Raw genomic sequence first — 27,935 nt, forward strand, 5'->3', positions numbered from 1 at the left:
AATTCAGTTTTCAGAACCATTTTTGCCTCCCCCATTTATTTTTTCGGCGGACACTTCTGCTTTTTCGGCGGAACAAAAAAAAATGTCGGCGGAAATTTGCCTTTCGGCGGACAATTCCCATGCCTGCTTATAATCTAGTATGTTTTGTGTGTGCGATTCAACAAACTCAAGAACCCAATCCAAGTGATCATCTTTTCATCATTACAACAAACTCAAGAAGCCAATCCAAGTGTTCATCTTTTCATCATTACAACAAACTCAAGAAGCCAATCCAAGTGTTCATCTTTTCATCATTACAACAAACTCAAGAAGCCAATCCAAGTGTTCATCTTTTCATCATTACAACAAACTCAAGAAGCCAATCCAAGTGTTCATCTTTTCATCATTACAACACAACCCCTCTTCTAAGGCCCTCCAATGTAAGACCTTGGATTTGTTTCAGATTGTTTGATCCTAATCTCTGTAAATGTACCACCAATTTAAGACCTTGGATTTGTTTCAGATTGTTTGATCCTAACCCCTGTAAATGTACCCCCAATGTAAGACCTTGGATTTGTTTCAGATTGTTTGATCCTAACCCCTGTAAATGTACCCCCAATGTAAGACCTTGGATTTGTTTCAGATTGTTTGATCCTAATCTCTGTAAATGTACCACCAATTTAAGACTTCCTCCTTTTTAAGTCGTACATTTCTAAAAAAAAAATCTGAAAAATTCAGGTCTTAAAAACTTAGGGAGTCTTAAAATGGGGGTAGATTTACAAAGGTTATGCACAGAAACTCTGAGAAAAAAAAGGGAAGGTCTTAAAAAGGGGATTCCACTGTACTGGGGTCTGAAAACTGAACGCACATGGAAAGAGGGAGGATGATTAATTGATGTAGCAACAGTTACTGCCCAAATCTCTCACAGATACAACACCTAAAACAACACCACTTAAGACTTTAAAATCAAAGAGAAGAAGAAAAGAGAAGAGAAGAGAAGAGATGAGATCAAAAGAAAGAAGGTGCTTTCAGAGACAGAGACTGGGAGACAGAGACTGGGAGACAGAGAGAGTAAGGAGAGACAGGGACAGAGAGAGGGGGGAGGGGGGGTGGTGGTTGTTCAAAGGTAGAAAGAGAGAGAGCAAACAGAGCTGTAGAGAATCTGAAGTAGGCAGGGTTTAAGCTATGTAAGGTTTTACAAGAATGTTTTGTTTTACAATTTTCTGTCATAACATTAAATCCATTCTCCTCCACATATATGTACAAATACATCTCAGATATTTTACTTCAATCGTAACGTTCAGCTTCACATTTGTAAAAAAACAAAACCACAATTGTGTGTCTCAACAAACACATAACAATACAAGGGTAGGGAAGCAAGCAAGAAAGAAATGGACAGAACTGTCAACCATCTGCAAAGTCTTATTTTTTGCATGGACACATTGACTTATTCCTGACATCAAGTATGTATAAAAACTTCTGCAGGTGAACAAAGACAGTATTTTATATGCACATGGTAATTCATTCTCTCTCAATCTCTCATTCTCACACACACACACACACACACACACACTCTCTCTCTTTCTCTCTCTCTCTCTCTCTCTCTCTCTCTCTCTCTCTCTCTCTCTCTCTCAGTCTCTCTCCTCCATTCAACATCATGCCAAGTGAATGTTACTTGTTCTACACAAAATGTACAACACTGAAAACACAATACGACCTTAGAGGATGTATTTTCTCGACTTAACCCTTTCTAAGACATGGATTTTCAAAATGTTCTGTTCATAACATCTGTAAATTGACCCCCATTTTAAGACTCCCTCCTTTTCAAGACCTGACTTTCTCAGATTTGTGGGGGTCTTAACGGGAGGGTTCCACTGTACTGTCACAGTATACTTGTGAGATTTGTACACTAGCCTTATTAAAGTAAAACAAGACAAGTCAAATTTAAAGTAACAAACATTCCTAAAATTGGAGGACATAAACTCAAACTTCTCTTTCTTTCTTTCTTTATTTGTCGTTTTCAACCACGAAGGTTATATCGCGACGGGGAAAGATGGGATAGAGCCACTTGTCAATTGTTTCTTGTTCACAAAAGCACTAATCAAAAATTTGCTCCAGGGGCTTGCAACGTAGTACAATATATTACCTTACTGGGAGAATGCAAGTTTCCAGTACAAAGGACTTAACATTTCTTACATACTGCTTGACTAAAATCTTTAAAAAAAATTGACTATATTCTATACAAGAAACACTTAACAAGGGTAAAAGGAGAAAGAGAATCCGTTAGTCGCCTCTTACGACATGCTGGGGAGCATCAGGTAAATTCTTCCCCCTAAACCGCGGGGGGTCTCAAACTTCTCAATCACAGATCCAACTGTATATCTTATAACACTGACAGGCTCAATTGTAGATTTCATTTAAACTCTCACAGGCAAAGTTTCAACAACAAGGAACCAATTTTGTCATACATCAGAGAAATGTACAAATACTTGTTACAATATTTCCCTTCTTGTACAAGTATAATTTCTCCTGTTTCTCATTTCAAATTATAACAGGAACCTTCATTCAGGGAAAAAGGATAGATAAAGTGTCGTACGTTGGCAGGTTACACTGTTTGGAACCAGATGTAGTTTTATTTCTTCATGCCGTAAACAACATAAATAGACAGTTTTATCTACAAAGAGGACAGAAACATACACTTCGCTCTCTCTCACACTGTTGGTTACATAGTTGGGGGGGGGGGGGGGGGGGGGGGGGGGGGGGGGGGGGTAGCAGTCCAAATAGTATGAAAAGGAAATAAAATGTACAGCCTAGCAAGATTCAATTCTAAAGGTGACCTCCCATTTACACAACAAAAAAGAAAGATTTTTATAACCATCAGGTGGAAATGAAATTATGCAACCACAGCATAAGCCAAGGGAGACAAAACAGAGCGCTTATTTCTTCAACTTAGTAAAGTCTCCTTTAAAACTGAAATTCTAAAAAAAAAAAGAGCTCCGAGCTTCCGAAAGCAAAACTCAAAGAGAAAATGTTACACTTAGTTAACCAGTGCAGAGATGAAAGTTAATAATGTTTGAAATCGGGGAAAAAAGTGAATGAAAACCCAATAACTCGACTTTTTCCAAATCCTGAGCACTCCACTAATTCAACACCCGGAATGGTTTAAAAATCAGGAAAACTATCAGATATTATTAATTCCCTAAATCAGGAATTCCTGATCTCTGAATAATAACTCTCATCCCTGGGAATGAATTTAAGAAACTGAAACTGAGAACCAGACAGAAACAAAGAATGAAAGTGAAACAAAGAGACAAAGACCAGCGAGACAGAATCAAGAATATATTGATAGTGAAGGCCAGCGACACACAATAAGCAGAGCAGCAAAATCATTCACAGCAGAGCAGCAAAATCATTCACAGCAGAGCAGCAAAATCATTCACAGCAGAGCAGCAAAATTATTCACAGTAGAAGCAATGAGCCTTTAAAACAAAATGGAAATCAACTTCTGAAGCTGACAGACTATGCAGGTTTTGATACATGTATGTATTACGCACATGTAACTTGCCATTTAAAATCCGATCCGCTTTTGAATTTCAGGTATATCTGAACAGATCACATATTCCAGTTATTGGAAATCATAATGCCCAGCAGTTAATCTCACTCTCAAACTTAGAAAAAAAGGATACGCCCAAAATATAAAATAAATAAAAACTTGAAAAATTGCAAAAAAGTTGGAGAAAGTTGTCAAGGGAGGCAATTTCATTTGTAAAAGCAGTTGTATCCCTTGTCTATAGAATTTTGCCAATTACACTGTGCAACAGATTAGGTTAAAGTCAGGGCAAAAGTTCATTCGTTCTCACTTACGTCTTCTCAAACCAATGAACTAATCATTGCTGCCAACCATTTCTGTACCACAATACTCATAATAATAAATTGCGCCGCTTTTGTGTTATTGTATTTGTCAGACTTGATTGTACCAAGTCCCTATGTTGTAATGCGCTTAGAGCCAAATATTTTTGTTTTTTGTAAGGGATAGGCGCAATATAAATACACTTTATTATTATTATAAGCCATTCAACACCACAACTAAAAATACAAACAGAATTAACAGACCTGTTTACCCTAAACCCGAGGCAAGAGTACTTTCCCAAAAAGTTGAGTGTATTTTTCAAAAAGTTGGTGTACTTTGCAAGCAAAGCCATATGGGCTTGGGAAAATGTACGCGTGGGTGCAAACGTGTTTGTGTAAGAATAGCATGTCTTGTGAACACCTTCAGAATTTAACTCCTTCCAATACAACAGGGATAAAACAATTTTATTTACCTGTCAGTTTATAGCATTATAACCAGTGTCTTCCAAACAGATTGATAATGAAAAGATGAAGTTCGTAAAATAACATCTGCGGTTGACAGTGGCAAGTTAATTTTTACAATCATCTCAGAAAACATTGCTTCAGCACGGACTACAGCCTTTTCTTCTGGCAGGATTTGCTTTGCGGGAATGAACTTCATAATTCCTTGGCAGCTTTCAGCGGATTTCTTTGCAGCAACCTTGTCCAGGTGAGTTTTGGAACTGCAGTGTCGTTCGATGTCATATTTCCCAGCATGGGGAATGGAGAAATCTGATTTACAATACTTGCAGTGTGCATGACTTTTTCCCATAGTAGACTCCACAATTCCTGGCTCTTTCTTATATTTCTCCAAGAAAATCTGCTGCTTCTGCTGTTTAGATTTGGTACAGTCATCCAAAACTGGCACATTTTTCCGCTTCATTTTGCCACGATTGTTCAGACGATCGCACGTGCCAACAACTGAACAAGGTTTCAACAGCTGAAGACTCGCTGTCATGGTTATCTCCCTTCGACCGAAACCGGTATCGGTTGTACCATCCCGTAATCAGCACACCAACACCGGAAAACGTATTCTTGACTTTTTTGTTGGTGTATTTTGTGCGTGTGTCGCGTATTTGCGTACCGATAATAATTTGGCGTACAAAATACGCCCAAATCGTACTGGTAAACAGGTCTGAGAATAACTCTTTGGGAGTGTGACTGACATTGCAGACTCAGACCTGGGAACACCTGTTTTGCACTTAGAGTATTCTCAAACAAACTTGGTGTATTTTCTGAAAAATGAGTGTATTTCACAGAGCATTTGAACATCCGTGATTCAAACATGCTTCATACGCGTCGGTCGTACCGTTAATAAAGTTCACCAATACATTTAAAACACATGCTTCTTTCAATGTTTACTGACAAAAACTGTAATCATGTGTCAAAATACTGGATGGGCTTCGGGATGCGCTTGTGAAGAAAAGCAGTGTTGGCATTGTTCTCGTCGTATTTGTTTTCCGCTGACTGTACTGATCGTATTCTAGACAATCATGCGTACAAAATACGTTGAAATCTTATGGGTACCCAGGTCTGCAGACTCTAACGGACAGGACTTTCAAGCTGAACAACCAAGCTAACTTTAACTGAGACATATAATGTATTGAGCTGCATCTAACCGTCTGATGAACTGACATTTTTTTCAGACTGCAACTTTACTACCATTATGAAGTTACGGCCATGGCATGTATGTCTTGACACGTTAACAGAAAACAAATTGAAAAATTGTGACTGCAACAGGGGCTGACAAAGCAAGTCTCATACAAAAAATTAAAATCTAACACAGGAATTTTAAATGTGTAACTGTGAGTGTCTGTATTCCAATCACAGAAACAAAACACGGAAACAAAATACACCCAACAACATGGATAAATATTTTACCTTTACCGTGTCTTTTACATGACAAAGTCTTTCACACGTATACTCTGCTTCTTCAAACTAAAATCTTGCTCCTACCACTCAAACGACCACCATTCAAAAAACCATTGTTACAAAACTGTCAAAGGGGGTGTTCCAAAAAGACTTAACACTCACGTTTACGAGACAATGTTCGGAGAGATTTGTTCAAAACATGTTCAAGCACATAGTTACTGTCCCTGTTATAAGAATCGTCAGACCCGCAAACACACTCATCAAATTCAAACAAACGCACACAGCCATTCATCTCACTGTCAGTGGAACTGAAAAATGCGCGCCGACAATCCAAACACATTCACTGATAATTATTTCCTCAATCATCAACATTATACAACCTCTGATAATTACTCACATCATCAACATTCACAGCTTACTCAGTCGCGGATCACTTCCTTCTAAACAATAATAAATCTATTTATTAAATTAGTTGGTTCCTCGTCCGTTGCGAAACACTTTGGCAGTCGAGATTGGTCTCTCGTCACATCACAAACATGTACTAACTTACACAGCGAGTTCCAGTTTGAGAAACTGCAGACCTAACAAGCCTGCGTTTCTCTCCGCTTTGAACCATCAAAGTCTCACACTCTTTGTATTCTTCGTCTTCGTTCATGGGCTGAAACTCCCAAGTTCACTCCTATTTTTGCATGTGTATGACCGTTTTTACCCAGACTCTCTGTTTAAAACTTCTGCTCTCTCTCAAAAAGAGAGGATGACTAAGAAAACCCTCGCACACAGTCAGCTCTTTCAACTTGCATTAAAGATTCTGCCTGCTTCAAGGGCATAAGGATAACAGTACAAGTTACACATTCTACACAGTTCTTGTTTCTGATACTGAAACAAAACACAAGAACTCTCACTATCACTGCCTCACACAGAGGAGAAACAGCAACACTCTCAGGCTTGTTAACGTAACAACATTTCTGTCGTCAAGAGCTTCTAACGTTCACCAATATTTTCCCGTTCAAGAAACGCGCAGTATCAATGACAAATTGCTTCAGTATGCCTCAATCTCATTCGATTCTTAGTCCTGCTCATTTTGTTGGCAACTTTTTCCGGTTCTGGTCTACAAAACAAAGGCCTTGGCAGGACTTTCCACGCTCCTTTCTCTTTCTTTTCCCTGATTTTCTTTGTGCAAACTTTGATCACTCTTTCAAATTGCCGTGCATAAAACTGATGTCAGGCTTTTTCTTCATACTTCCCCTGAGTCTTATCAGTTTCTCACACAGCCAATTCAGTACAGACATTTTTCCATTGCAATAAACATCTTTTCATTTGTTACAACCGTTTCTAAACAGAGCTGATACACACACATGTTCAAGTTTTCCTGGGGGACCATATTTCCCAGATCTATAGGAATCTTTTTACCTCTACAGACGTGGATGACTGATGATATTTTTCTGTCTTGTCAGCTAGTCGGTATACACTGACTTCGCATTCATTAACCATGCACAACTATCGGAAAGTTTCCTGTCTGTGACACTTACTTATTTACTGCCCGTTATGCCGGTTGACATGTAGGGCAGCAGTCTGTGACACTGTCCACACACAATTAATGAAGTATGATGACGATGCCTTCTAGTTCTACGCCTTCTTGCATACATAATCCTGCAGCACATGCAATTCTGCAGAATCTTTCCATCATTCCCTATCATATTACTTGATGGTTCATCCCAAACAGCACACACTTTTTCATCACACACACACACACGAGGCAGAGCGTTGCTGGAGCATCACTACCCCCGATTATCCCCCACAATTTAACAACACGTTCTTCGTTCCAGATCTTTCCATTCATCATATGAGATGCAGTGCTTTCCCACAGTGCCACAAACTCCTTATCCACACAAACTGGACGTAGGATCATCTTTCTGCACATACAACTCTGCCGCAACAGAAGACTCAAATCTATTTCTGCACATACCATTCTATCACAAGAGAAGACTGTCATCTACCCTTGCAATTGTATACCACTCTGTCGCGAGAGCAGACTCAAAAACAAATCAATCAGTGTTGTTCTCAGGCTTCGGAATTCCTTCGTCGACGCATACTTTTCTGATCTGATGCTTGGTTCTGACCCCTGGCCGGTCAACCGTCCGATATTTTTGACATGTAGGAGCTCTTCAGGCTAAACTGATTTTTTTCTCGCCAGTTCATTTGGACTTATGCATCTTTTCAATCCAGGTCCAACAGACCTGCTCTCCTTCGAGTCTTAGAACAACACTGATCAATCTTAACTCTGATAACTCTTCACACTGCCTCACAAACCACGTCTGGCAGGATAAAACCACAACAACCATTCCTCAACGCACACAAACGCTGGATGACGATGACATGAGACCTGACAGGGCGTGTCGACACGCGACACCGCACAGCCTCGTATTAGTATCTGTCCACGTCCGGATCTAGCCCCGTGCAAACTTCGTCGCCACACTGAATGAACAGCCCCTTCCACGGGGCTATATCTGGAGTATGCCCGGAGTCTTTGGTGGAGATAGTGGAGTGAAAAGCAAATTCCGTGATTGCGGAACGATCTTACGTCTGCTTCATGCGTTTGCGCGGGGGGCCGAGTGGCGGGGATTGTTGTGAAGCCAGGGCGCGGAACGCTTCGGCGATGAGGTGGGGGTGGGAGCTGATGATGTCCTTCCACCCTGACGAGTCCATCACGTCTGTCGCATGGCTGCAAGCGTACAACAAAATACCCGTCAATAAAGTGTACAACAAAATACCCGTCAACAAAGCGTACAACAAAATACCCATCAATAAAGCGTCAAAATAACCGCCAATAAAGCGTACAACAAAATACCCGTCAATAAAGCGTACAACAAAATACCCGTCAATAAATATCACAAACAGGTTTAGTTTTAGAATATCACCGCCAGCTTAGTCTCTCAGCATTGTAACACTAACAGCATCTAAACTGCTTCAAATGATTTGACTTGCACAGAACTATTGCAAAACAAAATCATACCGGAACTTCTGAAAACCTTCATTGCCTAAGTAAAGCGTTTGGTGGTCTAATCAACGTAGTAGGTGCAACCACTCCTCCCCATCATGGACCCCTCTTTATGCCAGGAAACTGAAGGTACAGAGTAAGAATCTAACTTGAATTGGGCTCTCCAGACGTATCTTGCTTCATCACTTTAAAATATAACCTCAAGAAGCATGCGGGGGCCCGGCAGCTCAGTTGGTAGAGCACTGGACTTGTGATCCTAAGGTCACAGGTTTTAATCCGGATCTCCCGGGTCACGGACACGGGTCAACTTTATGTGCAGACTCCGAGATGGTATCCATGTTCCACCCCTGTGTCACCACCGTGGCACATAAAAGACCTCGGTCATTCTGCCATAAGTGCAGGTGGCTGATAACATCTAAACACGCACACACCTGGGGAGCGCCACTCTGTTGCTGCTAGCTTTTGCACTGGGAGGAAGCGACTTGAATTTCCCAGCGATGGGACAATATAGTAATGAAAATGAAAAAATGAAATGAGTTAAGCTGACCTGTTAATGAAGTCGATGGCGTGTGACTTGAGTTGATCTGCACTGTGGAGGTCGGCCAGGACGAGGATCTCACAGACGTTGTCGATCATCAGGTTAGAGCAGAGGGCTTCTTCACACATCACCTTCAGTCGCTCCAGTGCGTACTGTTAAACGGGGGAAAAAGAAACACATTTTGAACATAAGCTGAAAGGTGAGCGAGTAAAAGCTGTTTGTTTGAAGTCCACCTTTAAAAGACTACAAATGTGAAAACACAAAATGTTAGCAAACAAAACCAGTAAAAGAACACTGTGTCTGGGTCTAACAAATTACACGGGAAGGAGCGTGCCATTAAGCAGCAAACAGACAGGTGAAAAGAAAACACACACACAACACACATAAACAAGCTTTTTTAGGAACAAACAGTAAAAAACACAGCCTCTAAAAACAACGCTGCAATTCACAGCAGACAGACAGAAAAGAAAAGAAACACACCAAACAACCGCTCACCAAAAAATCAAACAAATAGAGATCGGCCCACCTGGTTTCAGTCCTTTAAGTTTGACCTTGGCAATAACCTCTCAAGTGGCCCTGACCCTTGTCACATGACCCCGAAGGTTAAGCTGTCACTGTCACTGGTGATTCACGCTCAAGGAGGGTCCTCATAGCCACTGAGGCGTAACATTAGTCGGCCACTCACGCAGCCATTGGTTCATAGTTTGTAACACTGCTCAGTTTGCTTGTAAGGTAATGCTGTGGGTAGGTGTGTGTGTGTGTGTGTCCCTTATTGTTACTTTATTCAACTATCTAAGAATTTTTAACATGCAATAAGTCACAATGATAGGTGACACAGAAAATCATATGATAATATGTCTATCTCAGTTACATGCGGTAAACTAATGGTCTTTTGTTAAGAAACATCATTGACATGAATTTAGCTCTCAGTTTAGCTCATCTGACTATTTGGCATTCTATGAAATGTGAAATAACAATTGTAGTAGGAACAGTAACAGATTTTCTTCTTAAACCACACATTTCACTCTTTTTCCTACCAAAAATAATAGCACTTCATAGCTGCTTAAAGGCACAGTAAGCCTTCACGTAAACCATCACAGATACTGTCAGGCTTTTACACACAGTACAAACACCCTTCCATTTGAACGCTCACCAAACGGGAACATCCTAGGTGCCCTCCGTAAAGAGCGAGCAATTTTCAAAGAATTTTTTTTGGCGTGGTTTATCTTACCCCTTAGTCATTGTGAACCTGTGTGATCAAGTTTCCCTTTTTGGCTCACGTAAGTGTAGCCTATGCGATGCTAACTTTTGTCTGTCTGTGCGTGCGTGCGTGTGTGTGTGTGTGTGTGTGATAGAAACTTTAATATTTCCGAGTCTATGAATAAAGCTCGCATAAGAAGATTACGTCTCGGTCAAAAGTGTTTGACGTGTGTGATAGAAACTTTAACATTTGAAGACGTCACATTATGACGTAAGAGGGTTAGACGTCACGCGAAGGAATTACTGAAAGTCTCGGTCATTGTTATTGTGAGCGGGCCGAGACTAGTTGGCAGATCTAGTGTCTCGCTTTCTTGCACAGTTTCACCTATGCTTACTGTGTGTGTGTGTGTGTGTGTGTGTGTGTGTGTGTGTATGTGTGACGGAGTGATTGAGTTTGTGTTACTGTTTGTCGATTTCTTACGTGAGCCTTGAAGGCTTCGCCTCTTGTTTATAATGTAGTCGTCAGTTAGTAATTTGAATGCGACTCGCTGTGAGCTTATCTGCAATAGCACGTTATTAAGTACCTCTGACTATGCACGAAACAAACGGCTGTGGTTCACAAGAACTCTAGCGATGGCTTTTGACTGTTCAGAGGAACTGGTGATAGGTATAAACCGTCGTCTACTACGAGACCCACGACTTTGCATGACCCTGCTTCCGGGCTTTTCTTTTTTCAAACTTCGAATTGTACTGATCTTGTCTTGATGAAAAAAGAATTCTTGTATGATTTAAGAATGTTTGTGTAACAAGCTGTCAATTTATTATTTAGATTTTAAAAGTTAGGTCTAGCGTCAAAACGCACCACGGTCCGATTGTCCGACACAATCTGCAAAATTAATTCTTTGAAAATTGCTCGCTCTTTACGTAGGGCACCTAAGATGTTCCTGTTTGGTGAGCGTTCAAATGGAAGGGTGTTTGTACTGTGTGTAAAAACCTGACAGTATCTGTGATGGTTTCCGAAGGCTTACTGTGCCTTTAACGTTTCAAACTATCTATTAATATCCAGTGGCGCAAATATGTTGGTGCTGTCTTCAATCATCATGGTTCCATAACACAAAAGATCTATTTCCATGCTTTTCTTTCAACAAGTTTCTCCCAGGTGAACCCTAAATTGTAACCTGCAGAAGACGGTCCCAGATATAGGTTGTAGGGACGATTAAAAAATTAATTTTTTTAAAAATCAGCCTGCAGATAAAATGGCGTGCACATGGACACAAACACAAAGAAAGTAAAACACAAAGCCAATGGAACAAGTCAAATACCTTATCTGCAGCTGCAAGCAATTCGTCAGCCATTTTGTCGAGGTTGGGCGCTCGCCCTGTGTAGATAAAGCGCAGCATTTCTCTCATCACATCATGGTCCACGTCTGTAATCTCCACCCGATTCTGTCAAAATAATAAAAGATGCAGTTTGAAATTACAAATTAAAAGAAAATTACTTTGCAAATATCAAGAAACAACAATACAAAACACACACAACAAGAGGCGAAGCCTTCAAGGCTCACGTAAGAAATCGACAAACAGTAACACAAACTCAATCACTCCGTCACACATACACACACACACACACACACACACACACACACACACACACACACACAGTAAGCATAGGTGACACTGTGCAAGAAAGCGAGACACTAGATCTAGATCTAGCCTACTTAAGCCTGTCCTTAATTGAGCCCGTCGTCGACTACACGAAGCTTCGCAAAGTCTTAATACCAAAAACCCGCAGCTACGGCGTGGTACTTTGACCCCAACATCGCTTCTCAAGTTTTGACATGCGAAGCTTCGCCGTAGCTCGCAACGAAGTTGTTGTTTTTTTGTAAGAAGAGTGCTTTTTGATTCAAGATGGACGACGAAATCAGACTCAATACCATAGTGAAGAATGCACTTATCGACTTTGGTCGATATCGACTAACCTCCTACCTATATTATTTCATACTGCGATGCATTGACATGTCGAATGAAACTCGAAATCCCAGCGCTCATGCCAACTGGTCCCGGCCGTGCTCAGTCAACGAAATAGAACACATACAATTAACTTACGTCATCATCAAGTACGTAAAGTACAATTTGTGACGTAAAGTACTCAGAAAGAAGCACACCACGCGCTGGTCGAGACTACGTGCATGCGCTTTCTGACTAATAAGATTTGAGACGCCAAGACATGAAAAGATAACTCTCTTTTCCGCCATAGTGCCTTCCAACTAGTCTCGGCCCGCTCAAAATAATGAGCCAAAATGACCGAGACTTTCAGTAATTCCTTCGCGTGACGTCTAACCCTCTTACGCCATAATGTGACGTCTTCAAATGACGAAATGTTAAAGTTTCTACCACAGACATACACACGCACACACACACACACGCACAGACAGACAAAGTTACGATCGCATAGGCTACACTTACGTGAGCCAAAAATCACACAGGGTCAACTGTTGTTGTTTTCTTACTCTCTCTCTCTCTCTCTCTCTCTTTCCTTTTATTGTTTTGTTTGTTTGGCTTCATTATTACTGGGTCAGGAGCGCCAAATGCCACATGGTGTGTGAACATTATAAGATGTTTGGTGGCTTGTTGACAGACCAGCTTTTTTGTTGGTCCAAGGGGACCATATCGTCTTTTGTTTCATCTTTATCGACCAAGGCCGAAGGCCGCGGTTGATAAATATGAGACAAAAGGCGATATGCTCCCCGAGGACCAACAACAATGTGCTGGTCTGACAACAAGCTACCAAACATCGTTTTTGTCATCATTTTGGTTGTGCAACAAAATGCACAATAACCCACAGGGAGACGAATTTTTAGAATCCAACTCCGGGGCCACAAAGCATCGTCACAGTAGCACGAGATAACACGTCAAACTTGTATGTGATGTCAAACGTAGCTTGTTGACGCTTTTCTTCCAGTCTGAAAATGTACAGATCTGCGATCATACCTGTGAGTTCAGTAAGTGTTGAGCATATTTCTTTTCTTTTAAGTGTTTATGACTTTTCGTTGTGGATTTTGCGATTACAGAGATAAGTTGCAAATTGACCATGAGTCGCCGCAGTAATTATCAACATTGATTGGGTCTTTGAGAGTGAATGCTTACAATCGTTGTCCTCGGAAACACAAATCCAAAGCCACGATGGTTCCACACATCAAACAATCAGCCTGATTGGCTTTTACTTTGACAATCCACGTTTCACATGAAAGCTCAAACCCATTCACCACCTCGAGTTATTGCATGGGGAACATGAGATTTATTTACCAGGTGTTTGTGAATGAAAACTCGTGAAAATGATGACAATGATTATTGTTTTGTTCTGAGTGGTGATGACAGTTTTGAGGTGGAAAAAAAAGCTTGGTTGGGTTGACAAAATCCAACTTTTGTGTGTGTGCGTTGGCCTACAAAAACTTGTAACTGAGGGGAATAAAAGCAACGCCGATCTGCCTTCTATCACGCGAAGAAAGAATCAATAAATCCACATAATTATGTATGTATGGCCAAATAAACTGTCAACGACAGCTTGCAGTTTCATGCCTTTTTTGCAATACATGTACTGTGGAACCTCCCATTTAAGAACCGCCCCCCCCCCCCAAATTAACAACTCCCTCCTTTTTAAGACCCTCTTTTCTTAGACTTTCTGTTCATAGCCTCTGTAAATTTACCCCCATTTTCAGACTCCCTCCTTTTTAAGACCTGATTTTCTCCATTGTCGTAGGTCTAAAAAGGGGGGTTCCACTGTACAAACACATATTCTCAAATCTTGTGTCAGGCATTGGACAACAGCAATAGAAGGTAGGTAAACATGTGTTATTGGGTGCACACCCGAAGGCTCAGCCAGCATTGAGTGAATACAGTGTATGTGTGTGTCCGGAAAGTGATAACAAAACTGGCATAGAGTGCAAGCATATGTTCTGACAAAACATGCATTAGAGTTAGACTGTGACTAAAATGAAGGAGCAGAGACAAGTGTTGGGAGAACCAGGGTGACGGTCTGCCTTCCAGGCAGTAGGCTATAGTAAGCCTGAGCGTAGCTAATAAGAAACACGTCTTGTACACGCGTCGCTGAAGAGTGGAATGACATTCAAAGATGGCCGTGCTACACATGTGCAGTGCCTACAAGGGGAGGTGATCCTGACGGATAGGAGAGGTCATGACCATAGTCAGGGTGTCTTCTTTTTTAAGGGTTACTTTCCCCTACCAGGGAGAAGCGTAGTTCAGCGTCTTAGCACTTAAACTAAAGTTAATGCTATATGTGAGTTGGGATAACATATGTAATTTAATACAGATTTACAATGGTACCTGCGATGCGAGGCCCCACTAATAAGTGGACACCTCCCATGAAAGGACACTTTGTGGAGTCCCATTATCTATTATCTTGACGAAAGTATACCTGTCATGACAGGCCACCTGCAATGTAGGGACACTTTTCACTGGTCCCAAGGGCGTCCTTTCATCACAGGTACCACTGTACTATAGTATATATGTAGGTATGTTGCTTCCACTTACCCTTTTGCTTTCTGTCATCTCGTGTTCAAACATTGCGTAAAACACTGGTGATCGCGCTGCAACAAATCAAAGTGCACATAATGAGTAACTACATCTAACTTATAAAGCTCGTTTCTGTGTGTCTGTGTGTGTGTCGATGACTAAAGGCTCCGAAATGGCTGCACCAACTGGGACAGGAATTTCAGGGAATGTTCTTTGCCACTTACATTGTGTCATAGGGTACTTTTGGAAAACAAAACCTGAAGGGAGTGCTAAGCTTCAGCTGGACAAGTCTCGGTCACTCGATGCTAGCCAAGAATGTCCTTCTTTTAGCGTTTTCGTGTCTGTATTTGACAGTGTGTGTATTTGTGTGCGCGTGTGCGTGCATGTCAATGCGTATGATTTTAAATGTTGCGGGGTTCTTTATCTGTGTGTCTGCTGCTTATTTTTCTATTTATGTCTGTCTGTATCTCCCTTTGTCTGGGATGCTAGAGCGCGAGTGCGCATGACCGAGAGTATTTCTGTTCATGTATATGTTTGTGGAGACGAGTGTGTGTCAGTGGAGGGGGGGGGGGGGTGTGTGGTGTGTGCACGTTCATACGCGTGTTTGCAAGCGTGCATGTCAGTATATCTGCGAGTGTGTGTGTGTGAGGGATTTTCTTTGCGAGTAATTGTCTGTGTGTGTGTGTGTTTGTGTGTGTAATAAAACATATGTTATAAGCGTTAATTTTTTATGTTGTGGGAAAGAAATAATCATTCATCAAGGACCGTTCCAGGAAATAACTGAAGGTTAACGAAAAAACCCAGGGACAGCTAGTCATATATTTAATTGTTACAAAGGAGTTTCAATTGACAAAATTCAACTCTATTCCATCTGTCAAAACTTCACTAAATGTAAGGACACAGGGTAAGCTGCAACCAGTCAGCATAAATCCAATAATTACATTTCTGTTCAGGCAGATTTTTAAAAAAATCAAAAAATTTGAGTGCCGCTGCAGTTTCTGCTATCGACTATCAGTGTCATTAATGAGTACTGATTTGAGTAAAACCAGAACTTAGAGTTAACCTTCACCGTGCTTCCTAGGTCGTAGCGTTACAAAAGTATATGTGTCTCTGTAAGTATTGGGAGTTTTTGATTAAGACTTCATGTAATCCTCGAACACCATAGGATCCTCCTATCGACCGCTGTGTGAAGGATTATCTTTGTAAACAAACACCATAGCACCCTCCCATTGACCACTGTGTGAAGGATTATCTTTGTAAACAAACACCATAGCACCCTCCCATTGACCACTGTGTGAAGGATTATCTTTGTAAACAAACACCATAGGACCCTCCCATTGACCACTGTGTGAAGGATTATCTTTGTAAACAAACACCATAGCACCCTCCCATTGACCACTGTGTGAAGGATTATCTTTGTTAACAAACACCATAGCACCCTCCCATTGACCACTGTGTGAAGGATTATCTTTGTAAACAAACACCATAGCACCCTCCCATTGACCACTGTGTGAAGGATTATCTTTGTTAACAAACACCATAGGACCCTCCCATTGACCACTGTGTGAAGGATTTTCTCATAGCACCCTCCCATTGACCACTGTGTGAAGGATTATCTTTGTAAACAAACACCATAGCACCCTCCCATTGACCACTGTGTGAAGGATTATCTTTGTAAACAAACAAAAGATGTCATTTGAACTGGGCAGTCTGTATGATGTGGATCGTGGGCAACCCACATGGTCTGAGGCGACCCATATGGAATTAATGAGGGAAATTTGTTTATGGTTATTCCTATTCGGATGGCGTGGGTCGTGTACGACGCATACTTTTTATGTTGAATCCTTCTTTAAAAGTATGGCTCGTACACCACCCACACCATCCGGACTGTGTAGTCCAAAGCATGATCAGGTGAAGGTTAACGCTGCAATATCAATTTCCAAAATCTTCAACACTCACCAGCAAGTATTGACTTGTGCACCCTGAACTCGTGACCCCCGACACTGAGAAAGACGTCGCTAAACGACGAGCTCTGGAACAGCTGACCAAGATCCTCGCTGAGTCGACACTCCGGGACCTTGACTGGTGTGCAGTTGGACTGGCCCGACACGTTTACTGTGTCCCCCACTACACTCACCTGTTAGCGTGTGCAAAATCAGGATATTTCATTTTTTGTTTCATATATCATTCCTTTGTTAGTTTCCTTGTGAGAACCATGCATGGGGAGAAACATCTTTGCAGTAACAGTGCTGAATATTTAACTTGTGTCAAAATCAGGATATTTCATTTTTTGTTTAATATATTATTCCTTTGTTTTTTTCGCTGTGAGAACCATACATGGTGAGAAACATCTTTGCAGTAACAGTGATGAATATTAATTTTTAATTCGTGTCAAAATCAGGATATTTCATTTCTTTCTTATACCATTCCTTTGTCAATAATTTCCTTGTAAGAACCGTGCATGGGGGGAAAACACCTTTGCAGTAACAGTTCTTTCTTTCTTTATTTGGTGTTTAACGTTGTTTTCATGCAGTAACAGTGCAGAATAGTTAACTTAAAATCAAATACAGACCAACGACCAAGGCATTTGAACGGACAGTTGTGCTGGAACTCTGCAAATAACTCTGTTGGGTTTCTTATTCTATGGGTTGTCAAAGAGTGAAAACTCTTGCTTTTAGTGAGACAAGCTTCTTACACATGCTCCTTGTTGTCGTGTTTCAGACACACCCCAGGCTATCAATCAATCAATCAATCAAGTGTGTAGCCCACAAAGTCACAAAGTTTGACTCAATAAAACTAAAAACCAAGAGTATCCACTCTTTCACAACAGTTATTTCCGAACATCGCCAATTGACAGTTGAAATTATGTTGTACTTTCTGGTCATACCTATGCTTACGTCTAGTTTGAATTTGGCAGGATCAAGGTTTCTTCAATGTGACCGTTCACTGTAACATTTTCTAACTGTTTAGCAGTCTACTGTATTTCACATGGATGATGTATGCATTTCTGTTCCCATACTTGCAAACAAAATATCTAAGGCAACTAAAATCAAGGAGCAATGGGAAAAGACGCACCTATTAAATATCTCCGACAATGCTTGATCTTCATAGGAGCAACATAAAAAATATATTGCAATAAAAGTCTACACACCTCACAGAATATTGTTAACTTGTCGTCTGGTAATAACCCGTTGGCTTCATCCATCAGGAAATCTCGTCGGATGAACTTTTTAAAACCCCAGTCTTTCCCCTGGACAAATCTGTAAGCTCGCTGGCTCTCTGCAATACAAATGTTTTCATCAAAATCAAATGTCTCAAAAAACAAGCAAACGAGGAAGAAAATCAGAACCATACATGATACAAAACTAGTGATGAAAAGTCAAGAAAATACGTCCGTTTCATTTTCCCAAGGAAAGTAATAAGTGTATTTACGTCTGGAATCCCCCATCCGCGACAAAAACGTATCAAAAGTGAAATCTTCTTCTTCTTCTTCTGGGTTCGTGGGCTGAAACTCCCACGTACACTCGTGTTTTTGCACGAGTGGAATTTTACGTGTATGACCGTTTTTACCCCGCCATTAAGGCAGCCATACGCCGCTTTCGGAGGAAGCATGCTGGGTATTTTTGTGTTTCTATAACCCACCGAAGTGGCGCAGTGGTTAGAGCGCTTGCCTCTCACGCTGGAGGTCGTGGTTCGTCCCCCACTCGGGGACAAATACAAATACCCGATTTTTCCGAGCGCTCTCCAGTCCACCCAGCTGGAAATGGGTACCTGATCCTATTCAGGCCCGTGGAAGGCAAAGGCAGCGAGGGAGAGGAGATGGGCACCGCCCTCATAAAAAGCTGGCCCCCAGAAAAGTGGAGATCTCTAACATCTCTCTCCCCTACGACCAGATGGTTATGGGAATACCTTACCTTACCGAACTCTGACATGGATTACAGGATCTTTTCCGTGCGCACTTGGTCTTGTGCTTGCGTGTACACACGAAGGGGGATAAGCCACTAGCAGGTCTGCACATAAGTTGACCCGGGAGATCGGAAAAATCTCCACACTTAACCCACCAGGCGGCCGCGGCCGGGATTCGAACCCTTGACCTTCCGATTAAGAGGCCGACGTCTTACCACCCCGCCACAGCGCCCGTCAAAAGTGAAATGACATATGAATGTAACCCTGAAGCTTGTTTTAAAACAGCTTACGCAAAGTTCTACAAAAGCAAAGACTCACGAAATACATCCCCCGTGTTGATAAATAGTCCCCACAAATATTAACATCCACAGGCAAACAAACCATAAGGGCGGGCATAACATTTATTCTCTTACCCATGGCTTTGGTTTCTTCTCGCTTGGCATTGAGAATGGAGAACTTGAACTTTGCCCGCACCTCACTCTTGTTACAGGAAACGAGGAGCAGGTAGAGCGACAGGTAGTCCTTGCTCTCCTCGTCCAAGCCTTTGGGGTTCACCCGTAAACACCTGAAAACAAAACCACAAACATGTTGCGAGCTGGTTTTGTAGTGTTCTAACAACATAAAACAAGAGGCGAAGCCATCAAGGCTCACGTAAGAAATCGACAAACAGAAACACAAACTCAATCACTCCGTCACACACACACACACACACACACACACACACACACACACACACACACACACACACACACACACACACACACACACACACACACACACAGAAAGAGCATAGGTGAAACTGTGCAAGAAAGCGAGACACTAGATCTAGATCTGTCTGTCTGCATGTAGCCTACTTACAAGGACACGACTGCCAACTAGTCTCGGCGCGCTCAAAACTATTAATGACCGAGACTTTCCTTCGCGTGACCCTCTTGCGTCATAATGTGACGTCAATGTAATGTGACGTCTTCAAATGTTAGAGTTTCTACCACAGACATACACACGCACAGACGCACGCACGCACGCACGCACAGACAGACAAAGTTACGATCGCATAGGCTACACTTACGTGAGCCAATAATTTGTGATTCACTCATAGTCATAAAAACCCGATACCAAAACCACAATTGTGTTACTGTTACAAGCTGGTTTAGCAGTTATATCAGTCTTCAACCAATAACAAGAAGGGCAAAGCCCATACGACTCACATGCTTGACCTTGACATGACCTTGACCTTCAGGGTCAAGGTCAAATAACTAAACCTAGCAATGACATCATACACTAAGAACTGCTTTACACATTTTTCCTACCAAAATACATGTGACCTTGACCCAAGGTCATCCAAGGTCATGCAACACAAAGCTGTTAATTCAAGACATAGGAAGTACAATATAAGATGTTTGATGGGTTGTTGACAGACCAGCTTTTTTGTCGGTCCGAGGGGGAGCATATCGTCTTTTGTTTCATATTTATTGACCAAGGCCGAAGGCCGCGGTCAATAAATATGAAACAAAAGTCGATATGCCCCCCGAGGACCGACAAAAAAGCTGGTCTGGCAACAAACCATCAAACATCGTTTTTGTCATCATTTTGGTGGTTCAACATTAAGTGAAAAATCAACACAGGGAGCCATGGTTTGAAACGCGAGTTATGTTATTATAATGCATGTTCGGGGCCCCAGCACGTTGTTCAAAGCTGGCGTGCGAAAGCAACTTACTGTGTGTGATTTGAGTTTATAATGTTGAGACAAGTATGTCAGGTTTGAGGATTCGAAGTTCTGTAGGTTCCGACTACAGAGTGGTGTGTGAAACCAACAGTAAGCGCCGATAGTGCCCACATGTTGCATTCGAGCGATGGGATTGTCGTATTTCAAACGGGGTGATTTGCTTGCAGTCAGCGTTGACCATCTCACAACAGATCTGTTATGTGGATTATCGTGCTACGTTCGAGTCGGGGGCAAGGAATCGCAGGAAGCAAAGATGAGTCTTTTTCCATTGTCACCTTTCTTTCCGGTTGTTGGTGCATATAATATTGTGCGGACAAAATGATGCGACGGCGAGTGTTTTTTGCCTCCAAGATTTTGTGGTGTGGGTATTGTTTTGCTCGTTTCATACCCACACCAAAACCTGAAACACACCCCACCCCACCCTCCCCCTCCCTCACAATCAGTCCATGAACACAAACACTGACACACACAAATTAATGATCAAGTTACCCCCCCCCCCCCCCAACCCTTCACTTGCACACCTGCAACGCAGACGATCATATTATTGATTAAATATTCATATAGGTCAGTGTTGGGTTTTTTGTTCTTGTTTGTGTTATTGCAGAATCGGTTTTCTCTTATTGCTACACGTGTCTCTTCATTACATTTCACCATCGCCCTACCACCCTGCCCCTCTCGGTATTCCACCCCTCGGTTTTCAGTGGTAAATATTAGTAATCGAATATTGAAGCTACGTTGAGTCAAAGGTCACAGAAGATTTGCATCGTGCAGCACTGCACGAATTGGGTCAAAGGACACAAACGATTTGCGTCGTGCCGCGAAGGAAAGATAATCGCGATCTTGTTTCTCATTGCCTCTCTGTTTTTCATTAGACTTGTCATTCTGCTTGCTCGGCTTTGTCAGATGTCTTCATTTCTTGTTGCTATGTTCTTTGCTTTTTTATTATTTTTTTATTTGCGCTTAGTTTATCGATACAACGTCTTGTGCACGGGTCAAAATGTGTGTGTCAGGGGTCAATTGGTTTGACTTAAACTTGCCGTTCGTGTTTCTCCAAACAGAGAACATATACACGCACTCCATGACTTTGTGAGAAGATAAAACATATCGATAGGTTTCATTTGTTTGCGATAAAGCATAAATGTATGACCTTTGATGAGGTAGTTTTGTTTTTTGTTTACATTTGCCAGTTTGCCAGTTCGTATTTGGAACTTGGCGAAGCAGTGTCGTCTGTTTAGGTCTGGGGAAACGCCAATGAAAAGAGCCATTGGGTTTGCTTTTGATTATCCATGTAATAGGGCTTCCTGCAACTATGGTAACCGGGGATTTATTCCCCGGGGAACATGAGATTTATTTCCCAGGTGCTTGTGAATGAAAACTCGTGAAAATGATGACAATGGTGCTTATTGGCCCTTTCTACCATGAGATATGGTCACTTTTAGTGGTTCACTACCTTATTTTGGTCACATTTCATAAGGGTCAAAGTGACCTTGACCTTGATCATATGTGACCAAATGTGTCTCATGATGAAAGCATAACATGTGCCCCACATAATTTTTAAGTTTGAAACAGTTATATTCCATAGTTCAGGGTCAAGGTCACTTCAAAATATGTATACAATCCAACTTTGAAGAGCTCCTGTGACCTTGACCTTGAAGCAAGGTAAACCAAACTGGTATCAAAAGATGGGGCTTACTTTGCCCTATATATCATATATAGGTGAGGTATTAAATCTCAAAAACTTCAGAGAAAATGTGAAAAATGTGAAAAATAGCTGTTTTTTAGACAACATTTATGGCCCCTGCGACCTTGACCTTGAAGCAAGGTCAAGATGCTATGTATGTTTTTTGGGGCCTTGTCATCATACACCATCTTGCCAAATTTGGTACTGATAGACTGAATAGTGTCCAAGAAATATCCAACGTTAAAGTTTTCCGGACGGACGGACGGACGGGGGGGACGGACGGACGGACGACTCGGGTGAGTACATAGACTCACTTTTGCTTCGCATGTGAGTCAAAAATAGCAAAGACAAGTTATAAACAAGTTGAAAAGCTTCATTCACCCTTAACCCACCAGATGCGACCGAGATTCGAACCCGTGACCTTCTGCATGGGAGGCCGACATCCACTAGGCCACTGCGCCCGTTAAAGCTATTTCAAAGGCAACACCTACGTACACACAGAAGCTGCCTGCTGCAGGCAGAACTTTACCATTTGAGTTTGTCGTTGGCGCCAGCCGAGAAGGTTGAACTCTTGAGAACCTCTCCCATCTCCTCCCTGCAGAAGCTGAAGTTGTTGATGGTCCATATGTAGGAGAACTTGATCACTTTCACCTGCACACACACACAAATCATCTTGTAAAAACAAGGCAATAAAACACTGTTGTGCTCAAACAGAAGCAAAGCAGAAATCCCTGAAATTGCAACAGGTGTGTGTATCCTTCTATGTATGTGTCTGTGTACATCTTTTTATATTTAGTCAAGTTTTGACTAAATATTTTAACATCGAGGGGGAATCGAAACGAGGGTCGTGGTGTATGTGCGTGTGTGCGTGTGTGCGTGTGTGTGTGTAGAGCGATTCAGACTAAACTACTGGACCGATCTTTATGAAATTTGACATGAGAGTTCCTGGGTATGAAATCCCCGAACGTTTTTTTTCATTTTTTGGATAAATGTCTTTGATGACGTCATATCCGGCTTTTCGTGAAAGTTGAGGCGGCACTGTCACGCCCTCATTTTTCAACCAAATTGGTTGAAATTTTGGTCAAGTAATCTTCGACGAAGCCCGGACTTCGGTATTGCATTTCAGCTTGGTGGCTTAAAAATTAATTAATGACTTTGGTCATTAAAAATCTGAAAATTGTAAAAAAAAATAAAAATTTATAAAACGATCCAAATTTACGTTTATCTTATTCTCCATCATTTGCTGATTCCAAAAACATATAAATATGTTATATTCGGATTAAAAACAAGCTCTGAAAATTAAATATATAAAAATTATTATCAAAATTAAATTGTCCAAATCAATTTAAAAACACTTTCATCTTATTCCTTGTCGGTTCCTGATTCCAAAAACATATAGATATGATATGTTTGGATTATAAACACGCTCAGAAAGTTAAAACAAAGAGAGGTACAGAAAAGCGTGCTATCCTTCTTAGCGCAACTACTACCCCGCTCTTCTTGTCAATTTCACTGCCTTTGCCATGAGCGGTGGACTGACGATGCTACGAGTATACGGTCTTGCTGAAAAATGGCATTGCGTTCAGTTTCATTCTGTGAGTTCGACAGCTACTTGACTAAATATTGTATTTTCGCCTTACGCGACTTGTTTTACACTATATATTCAAAACGGTTACAGATTAAAACTATTACAAGGAGAGACGTTTGCCGCATGGACTAACCAAATGGATAAGCAAGTCGGAGGCACCCCTCTCGAGGGTTCATGACCTGCCACCCCATCCACCCCCCCCCCCCCAAAATAAAAGAAAATTGGAACCAAATCTAAGCAATCACTGAATCAGGTGCATTCTGAGCATAACTCTTGGAAAAAGAGAGCCAAGGGTAGCAATCTTTCACTGAAGAAAACCCTCCAAAAGGAGGATTTCAACTTCAAGCTCTATGCAAGCGCTTACCTGAGTGTAGCACCAGTTTTCCGCCACCGGGCACGAGACTTCGGGGATGGGAGGCGTGGAAACGCGGCACACCGCCATCTTCCACCGGGCCGCTGACGACCGTCTCTCCGCCTCCCGTGCGCTAGCTGTCAGCCTGACAGCTGCTTCCGCTTCCTCCCGGCGACTGCTCACTTCCGCCTCGCGGTCCTCCCTGGGATCTATGTTGTCTCCCTCTGGCCCCTGCCTGTCGATCTTGTCTTCAAAATACTGGGCGGGCTCCAGGTTCAAATCTTTGAACAAGTGTCACTGGGAGCAGCATTGGAAGTTCTGTTCTGTTATACTAGGGTGCTGATCTGCATCTGCAAATTAATAAATATCAATATGAATTCATGTTTCAACCACAGATTACTATACAATACTTTGAATATGATAATGAACATTTGAATAATATTATAATTTAGACGGAGCTGACCTGCAACTGTAAATAAATATCAAATTGAATTCACGTTTCACCACAGATTACTAAACATTACTGTGAATATGATAATGAACATTAAAAAAATATTATAATTTAGACGGAGCTGACCTGCAACTGCAAATTAACATCAAATTTATTTCATTTTCACCACAAATGACTAAACTAGTAAAAGTAAAACCATACTGAATATGATCATGAACGTTTCAATCATATTATAATTTACTATTAAGACTTAGCTGACCAGCAAGTGCAAATAAATTAAATATCAAATTTAATTTAACCACAGATTACTGAGCAATATACTGAACATGAACATTTAATTTTTATGTAGACGGAATTCATGATAGTTTGACTTTGATACATTAACTTTTTGGCGGGTAGCAAACTGGATCAGTGGATGTATACGCACTTTACGACAATGGAGATTACTAAACAATACTAAACACACCATCATCACACGCTGAAGAAGATGAATACTGAACACGAAAATTGAGTTATCAAGTGTCACTCATTCACTGTGAGTAGCATTGAATGTTCTGATCTGTCATACCAACTAACTGAGCCAGCCAGCAACAAAAGATCAGACATACCCACTGAGCTCATACTATAATTTAATAATGCTGAACATGAGAGACCGATTTCTTTGTTGTGAACTAATATCAATTTAATCAAAAACACATGGTTGAAGCTTCTTTGAAGAATTGGTAAAACTTTTGAGACACCCCCCACCCAATTTCCTCCCTTTTCAGACCTGGGAACTCCTGTTTTTCATTTGGAGTGTTCTCAAACAAACTTTCCGTATTTTCGGAAAAATTAGTATACTCCACATAACATATGAACATGGATGATTCAAACACGCTTCCGTTGCATCTTTTATTAGGTTTACCAATACATTTAAAATAAATGCTTCTTTCAATGTGTTATGACAAAAGCTTTAAATTTAATTATTGATCAAATGCGGAGTTGTAAAGTTATTTTAATCATTAAACAAGTCGCGTAAGGCGAAATACAACATTTAGTCAAGTAGCTGTCGAATTCACGAAATGAAACTGAACGCAATGCAACGCAGCAAGACCGTATACTCGTAGCATCGTCAGTCCACCGCGCACAGCAAAGGCAGTAAAATTGACAAGAAGAGCGGGGTAGTACTTGCGCTGAGAAGGATAGCACGCTTTTCTGTACCTCTCTTCGTTTTAACTTTCTGAGCGTGTTTTGAATCCAAACATGATCATATCTATATGTTTTTGGAATCAGGAACCGACAAGGAATAAGATGAAAGTGTTTATATAATATAAATTGATTTCGAAAATTTAATTTTGATCAAAATTTTTATATATTTAATTTTCAGAGCTTGTTTTTAATCCAAATATAACATATTTATATGTTTTTGGAATCAGCATATGATGGAGAATAAGATGAACGTAAATTTGAATCGTTTTATAAAGAAAAGTTTTTTTTTACAATTTTCAGATTTTTATTTTTAATGACCAAAGTCATTAAATAATTTTTAAACCACCAAGCTGAAATGCAATACCAAAGTCCGGGCTTCGTCGAAGATTACTTGACCAAAATTTCAACCAATTTGGTTGAAAAATGAGAGCGTGACAGTGCCGCCTCAACTTTCACGAAAAGCCGGATATGACGTCATCAAAGACATTTATCAAAAAAAAGAAAAAAACGTTCGGGGATATCAATCCCAGGAACTCTTATGTAAAATTTCATAAAGATCGGTCCAGTAGTTTGGTCTGAATCGCTCTACACACACGCACGCACGCACGCACACACACACATGCACCACGACCCTCGTTTCGATTCCCCCTCTATGTTAAAATATTTAGTCAAAACTTGACTAAATGTAAAAAAACAGAAAGAATTTTTCTCAACGTATTTTTTTCTAATTCTAGTGACCGTACAAGAAAATCAAGCGTACAAAATACGCCAAAATCGTATGGGTTTCCAGGTCTGTAATTGTTTGAGACCTGCAGAAAGTTTTCCATTACATTTTGTACGCTTTTTCAAGTTACTGGATAGGGATAGCCTCCTTACTAATAGTCTACTAGTAATACAGTAGTAACAAACTACTTCAGTGCAGTGAACAACAAATTTGCCCTTTCCCAGAACAGTGGAAGTTGTTCTCATGAATTTCAATTTGTCCTATTCCTAACCAATAACAAAAAGGTATAACTGCGTGCTGAACTCGGACAAAAATAACAGTTTTGGTTTTCCATACTCTCTGAACCCAACAGCACCCCCCCCCCCCCCCTATTTTTCTATCTCCCTTTCAATGTTTCATTGTTTAATTTAAGAACACAATATGCTATATCATTCTAGCAAATTCCATGAGGAATGAGGCTGAAGAGAAGTGCACAATAGTGTTTGAATAAAAATGAATGATACTGTTTGTCAATCTTAAAAGAATTAACAAATCTAAACAAACATCGAGTTCCTCCTTTTGTTTTCGTCTGCTTCAGGCCGTCTGGATGTGTCCAAATAGGAGGTCAACATCCGCTTTTAAAACGATCTCACACACTGACATTTAGGTTGAAGAATGGCCGGTAATTCGCACATTTTTATGGGTAAAAACGCTCGAAGATCTAATCATTGAAAATAAACGAAGTTAATGAGTGCTTTAATGAGAGTCAGGTTGATCGAAAAGACGTGGAAAAAAACAAAATTTATGTTACGAAGCAAGTTGGGTCGAGTGCCCGACTTGCCCTACTTCCACAGCCTATCAAAGCCGCAACCAGAACGACGAAAATAAAATAAAAACCACAGAATCTCTTACTGTTGAGCTGTCATATATGCATTTCAGCCACTTGGTCAGTTTCTCCAGTTGAAGAAAATATCCCACACAAAGAATTGCAAGAACGTCACCGTTTCTTCTTCTCAGTCTGTCTTGGGACAGGCACGCGCATGCGTAAACATTGTCCAAAAAAAGTCTTTTGAGAGAGAGGCTTCATCTGACTGTTAATCTCTAAGAGGTCATTATTTTCACCATTGCAACTCTTTCAAGCATCAAAATTTGAGAAAAATACAATAAGAGGTTACCTATTGCAAACAGTTATCTCGGGTAACATGGCTTCCTTCAAAAGTCGCAGGCATCTTATGTTTCCGTAGCCGTTTCCGTAACTAATCTACTTAGAAGTCGGGGTCAAGGTGAAGGCCGTTATAGAAAGGAAGTTATGATCACATGACTTTTTAATGTT

At 41.0% G+C, this 27,935-nt stretch overlaps 1 protein-coding gene across 4 annotated transcripts; it reads right to left on the reverse strand.

The window, feature by feature from the left end:
- Positions 1-224: 224 nt before the first annotated feature.
- Positions 225-27,886, reverse strand: LOC138947511 (protein roadkill-like). 4 transcript variants are annotated; one of them, XR_011449688.1, is made up of 11 exons: positions 27,515-27,660; positions 24,273-24,610; positions 22,850-22,971; positions 19,327-19,478; positions 18,159-18,286; positions 16,967-17,144; positions 15,026-15,081; positions 11,798-11,920; positions 9,285-9,427; positions 607-8,461; positions 225-426 (listed from the first exon to the last, which is right to left on the reverse strand). XR_011449688.1 is itself a non-coding variant. In XM_070318998.1 (10 exons), exons 2-10 carry the CDS (start codon positions 24,348-24,350, stop codon positions 8,317-8,319), a joined length of 1,125 nt encoding a protein of 374 aa, XP_070175099.1. In that variant the 5' UTR covers positions 24,351-24,610; positions 27,778-27,886; the 3' UTR covers positions 225-8,316. The 4 variants fall into 4 exon arrangements, 2 of the variants coding, with proteins under 2 accessions (XP_070175099.1, XP_070175098.1); XR_011449689.1 differs by having other exon boundaries at positions 225-412; positions 593-8,461; XM_070318998.1 differs by lacking the exon at positions 27,515-27,660 and adding an exon at positions 27,778-27,886 and having other exon boundaries at positions 225-8,461.
- Between the last annotated feature and the right edge of the window lie 49 nt (positions 27,887-27,935).

Source organism: Littorina saxatilis, linkage group LG14 (genome assembly GCF_037325665.1).
Source record: "Littorina saxatilis isolate snail1 linkage group LG14, US_GU_Lsax_2.0, whole genome shotgun sequence".
Classification (NCBI taxonomy): Eukaryota; Metazoa; Mollusca; class Gastropoda; order Littorinimorpha; family Littorinidae; genus Littorina; species Littorina saxatilis.